Source organism: Hypomesus nipponensis, chromosome 11 (genome assembly GCF_054491055.1).
Source record: "Hypomesus nipponensis isolate SF chromosome 11, ASM5449105v1, whole genome shotgun sequence".
NCBI lineage: Eukaryota > Metazoa > Chordata > Actinopteri > Osmeriformes > Osmeridae > Hypomesus > Hypomesus nipponensis.
In genome coordinates this window covers 14,801,410-14,808,459 of record NC_140371.1, presented here as the reverse complement: position 1 = coordinate 14,808,459, position 7,050 = coordinate 14,801,410, and the positions used below count along the sequence as shown (strand labels likewise).

Below are 7,050 nucleotides of genomic sequence, written 5' to 3'. Positions count from 1 at the left end.
ATTGCATACGGTTCAATGATTGGGTGTTGAATCATTCGTTGAAACGCCCCCTTCACTCCTGAACACGCCCGGGGAAGTTGTGTCGATCCTGTGATCGGTCCAGGATCGGTCACAGTTTGATCATTCCTTGAGAAAGAAGCTCTACTTACAGAAGCATGGCATCTGAAAAGTGTTTCGCCAAGGGTAAGAGCTAACATTGTTGTGGATGCTCGTTAGTATGCACTAATATTAGATTGCTATGTAGTTATCGCTGGTAAATATAGAATATATTTTTATAACAGATTGATAGCTAAGGCAGATCTATCATCATCTGTGTCAAATCTGATGCCAAATATGTGTCAAGAATGGTTGCATCATCTCAATTTATTTGGTTTCTTTCTCCCAGTCGGATGTTGTTTACCTTTATGCTACATCATAAACCAAGCTACACTGAAAACGAAGCTAGTGCACTGAAAGTGCAGTGAATTCAGCACGTTTCCTTAAAACGTTCTTACTTGTCTGGTTACAACCATAGGCCTATGAGGCTACAACATATGATCGTGTGCATGTATCGTGCCTCCAAACTCCAGTTTGCAGATTGGACTGTGATGGTTTGGGGAATCTTGAAGAGACAAAATGCAGCTTGCACGATAAAGCGAAATGGACTGGGTTTGACTTTTGCTGAGTCATTGAGAAAAGAAAGAAAGAAAGCGAAATGTAGCATACGCCCTAACCTTTATTCACACTAACTTCAAAAACTTTTTTCAGACTGGATTTCAGTGGGTGACTGCATGATTAAGCATAATTTGTCACATACAGTATTGGATTAAACCAAGGGTCAATGAGCCTGTCAAAAGAGAATGCACAGAAGACTATCGGTTTTTAGTAGATTGGTACCAAAGGATGTAGTGATTAAATCAAAGTAACATAACATTTGCACTTGTTTTCTCCAGGTTCCTCAGCCCCTGGTCCAGTGCCCAAGGGACACATCAGGCTGTACAGTATGAGATTCTGTCCATTTGCTCAGAGGACCAGACTAGTGCTTCAGGCCAAGGGAATCAAGTATGGCAACTACAGATTAATACTTTCACTGTAATATTTTTATATAAAAGTTGTATTTTACCTTGTGTATTGTTTTTTACTTTTGTTTCGTTTCCTTAGACATGAAACCATCAACATTAACTTAAAAGACAAACCTGATTGGTACTTTGAGAAGAACCCTCTCGGTCTTGTTCCAACTTTGGAGACTGCGAGTGGACAAGTGATCTACGAGTCACCAATAACCTGTGACTACTTGGATGAAGTTTATGCAGAGAAAAAGCTGCTGCCAGCAGATCCATTTGAGAAGGCCCAGCAGAAGATGATGCTGGAGAACTTCTCCAAGGTCTGTTCGTTTTGTTGTATGGCCAAGCACATTTACTTAAATATCAACTATATTCAAATACCAAAATGTGTAGCCAAGTGCATACTTTTGATTAGAAATGTACATTAACTATGTATTATTATTATTTTCCAGATCACACCATACTTCTACAAGATACCAATGGGCAGAACAAAAGGAGAGGATGTATCAACATTGGTAAAGGAGCTGAAGGAGAAATTCAACCAGCTGAATGATGTAAGTGATCTCTACTAAGGTTGTAAGTCATGAAAATACTTGTTTTCAGTGTTTAATACATTAATCTCAGTCAGTTGCCTTGTCCTTGGTTTCCGAGCCATGTGTATAGCGATTCAGTATGTCTACACGTCTGATCATTCACTTTTAGACCCTTGGCAAGAAGAAGTTCTACGGTGGTAACTCCATCACCATGATTGATTACATGATGTGGCCATGGTTTGAGAGGCTGGAAATGTTCGAGTTAAAGCAGTATGTTCTTCCCTATTCTCAAATTTAAGACATGGATGTGCCCTTTATTCCTTTTGGTCAGTGTAATTCTCCATACTGCATCTCTGTCCTCAGATGTTTGGATGAAACTCCTGAGCTGAAAAAGTGGATCGAGCGCATGATGGAGGATCCTACTGTCAAGGCCGCATCGTACAGCCCTGATACCTACAAGGCTTTCTACAAGACTTACATTGACGGGCAACCAAATTACGACTATGGTCTGTAGACACCAGTCAATCAAGACTTCTGTACACGTCCAGTTCTTCTATGTTTCCATCCTCGTTGTTATTTGGCCAACTAGATGCAATTTGCAGTGGTCTTTCTGATAAAATGTTTCAGAAACATTCTTATCTTTGTTCCATCTACCTTTTAATTACACGTAATAAATTATATAATAGTCTTAGGTAATTTAATAATCTGAGCATTGTACTGATTATGTGGTCTTTCATTGGTGTTAGAGAATATTAATAGAAACTTTTGGATCATGTGTGATAAGGCTAATCTCTATCCTTCTTTGTTAATTGAACAATAAACTGTTTCAAACATTTTTACATTCCTGATAATCTGTGGTGCAGTTATTTTGCATGTCAAATGTTGTTCGAGTATGTACAGTATGTTTTATTATGGGAAGATTACCTGCCCTACTGTGATTCTCCCACTGGGTGTCTTCTCAAACTTGTACAAAGCATGTACTCAAAGCATGGTGTAATTCCCAAAGGGTGGTGTTGCTTTAGATGGGGGAAGTGTCTAATATGTCTCAATGTGAAACACTGCTTTAATGTACCAATGTTAATTGCTAACTCTAAATCACAAGAAATTAACAATATATGGCAAAAAAATATTTTAATAGCTGCCATCCGTGTTATTGAAAACTTAAGTGTTCACCATTTATGTAACTGTTTGCAATACAATACATATTTATAATACAGCAAGTGTAAGAGGTAGGCCTACTTTAGCAAGTGATATGAAACAGACCAAGAAGAATTTGCTAAGAATACACTATCATGTTTCTCAAGTACCCATCGGAAGGAATGTCTACTGAATGCCTTTTGCTGGGATTGTTATAACCTGATGTCAGAAAAACAGGGTTTGAGTCAAGGAATCTGATAATATTGCACCATGAACACACAATTATCCTTTTTATGATGTGGAAGACATCATGCGATGCTAGTATATAGAAAATATTCTTCATTTATAAATCTGTTTACAGTAAAAAGCAAACAAGTATACACAACAAAGTAAATAAAAAATATTGTAAAAGTCAAGTAGCAATACTGAAAGGTAAGTATGATGCAAATAACACTGTTTCCTTCTTTCTGCAAAACCATTGTAACAAACATCTAAAAAGGACATTGCCTCCTTTTGTTTCAGTGCGGGTGTACATTTCTCTATATCAGTAACATATAACGTCATACTGAGAGTATGCCCATCTCTTAATAAATCAATATATAAAAGTATGAACTATAAACTTGAGTCTAGTCCATGGTGGACATCATTTGGTATGACAGGAGTGTATTCCTGTATCAGGACAGGAGCGTTCCTGAGCATCTCCTGGAAGTGCCGAAGCGTGTGTGCATAAAGCTCCTTCTGTAAAACCAGTGACCTAAACAGGTTGATGGGTTCTGATCTACTAAAGATCTCTGGAACCTGGATCACTGTGGGTACCTGGCTGTTTCCAACCAGCACATGATGGAGTCTCTTTTGCTGGAGACTCCTTTGCAGGAAGCCAAGCACATCCCTGAGCCTGAGCTCCAGACAGCCTGGGCCCCAACAGGATGAGGCTCTACACAGCAACAGGTGGAGCACCGCTGTCTTCAGGTGGTAGTTAGTTAGAAAACTCCTACCTGTCAAGCCTGTCTGCTTCTTGAGAAGGAAAGTGAGGACCTGAAGGCAGTGCAGGTGGCAAGCATTTTCCGGAAGGCCTTTAGCCACATGTTTGAATAAGTTCCTTTCATAGACAGCGAAAGATAGGGGCCAGTAAGTGTCAGAGAAGCTGGTGCCATCTGAGGGGAAGTGTGGGACAAAATAGGCGCTTGTGTCCTCCAGCTGGACGACAGGTATAATGTTCATCACCACAACCTTCCCTGAGCGGAACCTGATCTTAAGGGCCCCAGCAGTGTCCAGGTTGCGAAAAGTGAGCTGAAACTCGTACTTGTGAGATATGCGCCCCCAGGCTTTGGTTACAGAGATCTGGAACCACTTCATAACCTGGTCCTTGGCCAGGTAGACAGTGTTCTTGGAGCACAGCAGGTCTTTTGAGGTTTGGTCTGCTTTCGACCTTTCAGTATTTCTGTGCAGTAGACAAAGCATGTCTTCTCCGAAATTGGCGGAGCCACAGAGACAGTGCTCTTTATTCTCCCCAGCTCTGCTCACCCTGATCCTGCCACAGCCCTGCATGTCTGGGGGGATATCACTGGAGGGGCTGCACCACAGCTTAAACTGGAAGGAGTTTGGCTCGGGAGGGGTAAAAGGAACGATGAGGTCACACATCAGCGGCTTGCTCGCCCTCCAGGACTCAAACATGCTTCCAACCCCCACAAAGTCCCCTACCTCCATGTCAGCCTCCCTTCCACACACACTCCTCAGAGCCTCCAGCAGGTCATCAGCAAAACCCTCCACAAACTCCTTCACCCTCCAGTTCTCATGGGCCATGGTGTGCATACAACGGTCACAGAAGCTGCTCAGGATGCCCTTGTCCAGCAGCAGAGTCTTGGAGCTGATGAAGCCAGTCTCAGCGTCCATATCCTCGTCCTCCAGGTACTGGGCCTCCATGTCAGCCAAGTCCTGTCTACACACCTCAATGGTGAAAAAGATGACTAGGGAGAGGGTGCTCCAGAAGTACCAGCTGTAGCTCTCCTCTGAGTCCAGGTTTTGCTCCTCTACATCAGGATGAGAGAGCTCCTTCTCCAGCCGCATCTGTTCCAACTCCAGCCTCTCTTCATGCTCTTTCATGCGGAGCAGCAGCTCCTTGTCCTGCTCCAGGAGAGTGGTATTCTCCTGGGGGAAGAGCAAGGGGTGGTTTAAGATGGCCGCTGCCACGACCATACACACCCGAGCAATGGCCCCCTGCATCCTTGCTAAGGTTTCAAACGACACAAAGCCATCCTCTGTTGTAGGTCTTCATGGACATTTGAACTCCTGAAATATAAACAGAAAATATGTCAATTTCACATCTTGTCCAACACTGATTTTGGAAGTTGTTACAAAACTGAATTCTGAAAAACATCAATCATGGTATGAATTTACATTCACATGTCATTTCCATGTAGAGCCCCACCCCTTCTGAGGAAGCAAAAAGCCTCCTACACTAAATATAGAGTGGGTACAGGGTGGAGTTACGCACCGTTGTCCAATATTAAACTGCACCCTCTGAAAGGAAGGAAGATAATATTTTGAAACAGTAGGCCTACTTTAGAGGAACTTACATGACTTTTTCTGTGCAATTTAGCTGATTTACATACTGCCAAAAGGTGATATCTACATTCTGTAAAAACCTTTAGAAAAGGCTGACAAATAGTATTCCTATTCATTTATCTTTTATGCATCTTCTTCTTACAATTAGTAAATAACCAATTTTGGGCTATAGTTTACAAAACTAACCACAGATACCTTGTGTGCGTGCAAACAAAGACAACCGTTTCCCGTCTGACTACAAATATTACCCAATGCAGGCTCTGATATTACCTGGAATGAAAGCTATGCTAAAACCCCAAAAGAGTCAAGAAACCCATAATGTAGACTTGACCATCGTGGTAACATTATGCTTGCACTGTCCGTTTTCCAGTGTTCACGTAACACACTTTCTACTATAAAAAGACACCGAGTCCTCAAAAAATGCCAATTGGGTTGTCTGTAGCCTACTCAAACTGTATTCAAATGCACAAAATACTTGCCACAATGGACCTATTTTATTTCCGACAACATGGCCTAGTTCGAATGACTCAACATCATGTTGTTCAAGTTTTCCTAGAATCTAAAAATTGTGCTTGCAATGGATGGAAACTGCATGATGGTCACTCCATTCTTCAATGCCAAGCTTAGGCAGTTCTGCATTTCCCACCTCGCTTAATTGGTTTTAGTTAATATTTTGGGAAACACAATGTCCCGTAAATACGTTGTTGTAAATGACGTTAGTTAGTTAGTTGACTGTAAAGAAATTAGACTTGTCAATCGACTGATGTTGCCTATAACATTCAGTATCCTCAACGAAAGGAGTAGGCCTGATAAGTACATAAAAGTAGTCACTTTGAAAATAGTTAACTTACCTTCGGCGTGTTTTAAAGGGACGTAAAGATCATTATTTATTTGTAAGATATTTCTGATTGTTTATCTCCCCCCAAAATTAACATTCTCACAAAGTCGAGCTTCAATATGCAATGAGGAAGCAACTACCACCCATTTCCAGACCGTGAGCGCTCCGCCCAGTCGTGGTGCGAAATTACATACAAATTGTTTCTTAACTTCTGAAAAAGGCTACAATAACATATAAAACATAAACGAATGGAATAGGATGCGTGCATCTCAAATGATGTGGAATAACCTACAAAGCCTAATCTCCCAGAGGACAAGGTCTTCTAATATGAGACAGGATAATACGCCTACAAAGACAAATGCCATTATTTATTAAGATTACATATTTATACAAAGTTTTGTTCAGTTTTTGCATTTTTAAGAATGTTTGAAATATATGCCCGAAAGGTGACGCTGTAGACAAAACATAATAGTAGGCTATTTGTCCGTCTTTAATTTAAACAACAACATTTATTAAACTAAATGTACTTAAGTTGAGGTATGCTGGATGTAATGATCTAATTAAAAGTAGAGATCATGTTTTCATGTTGCTCTTGACCAGTAGCGGACTGGCCATCGGGAGCACCGGGAGAATTCCCGGTGGTCCGAGACACTTCTGGGCCTGAGGGCCGCTTGCCTTTAAATTATTTTAATTACTAATAAATAGTCGTAGAAGATTGAGCGACACGGCTGGCCAGTCTCCCTTTCCGCAAGGCCAGTTGGTCTATTCCAAATGAACGTCTGTGCAGCCGTTACCCCGCCCCCTTTGTTTCGCTTACACACGACAGTGACGCTGAGATCGAAAGATATCTAGTATAGAGGGGGTCGATTCTGGTGGGCCAGTCAGTATAAAAGTCCAGTTCATATTTTCACTCCCAGTCCGTCTCTGTTGCTCT

General features: G+C 41.4%; 2 protein-coding genes across 3 annotated transcripts; one reads left to right on the top strand and one right to left on the bottom strand.

The window, feature by feature from the left end:
- Positions 1 to 39: 39 nt before the first annotated feature.
- LOC146268290 (glutathione S-transferase omega-1-like) lies at positions 40 to 2,419 on the top strand. Its single transcript, XM_084708952.1, has 6 exons — positions 40 to 183; positions 933 to 1,041; positions 1,141 to 1,363; positions 1,496 to 1,597; positions 1,746 to 1,846; positions 1,940 to 2,419. The coding sequence occupies exons 1-6, from the start codon at positions 156 to 158 to the stop codon at positions 2,088 to 2,090; spliced, it is 714 nt and encodes a 237-aa protein (XP_084565078.1). The 5' UTR covers positions 40 to 155; the 3' UTR covers positions 2,091 to 2,419.
- Positions 2,420 to 2,681: 262 nt separating this feature from the next.
- itprip (inositol 1,4,5-trisphosphate receptor interacting protein) lies at positions 2,682 to 7,048 on the bottom strand. 2 transcript variants are annotated; one of them, XM_084708950.1, is made up of 2 exons: positions 6,934 to 7,048; positions 2,682 to 5,002 (listed from the first exon to the last, which is right to left on the bottom strand). In XM_084708950.1, exon 2 carries the CDS (start codon positions 4,934 to 4,936, stop codon positions 3,326 to 3,328), a length of 1,611 nt encoding a protein of 536 aa, XP_084565076.1. In that variant the 5' UTR covers positions 4,937 to 5,002; positions 6,934 to 7,048; the 3' UTR covers positions 2,682 to 3,325. The 2 variants fall into 2 exon arrangements, with proteins under 2 accessions (XP_084565076.1, XP_084565075.1); XM_084708949.1 differs by lacking the exon at positions 6,934 to 7,048 and adding an exon at positions 6,130 to 6,229.
- Positions 7,049 to 7,050: the final 2 nt, after the last annotated feature.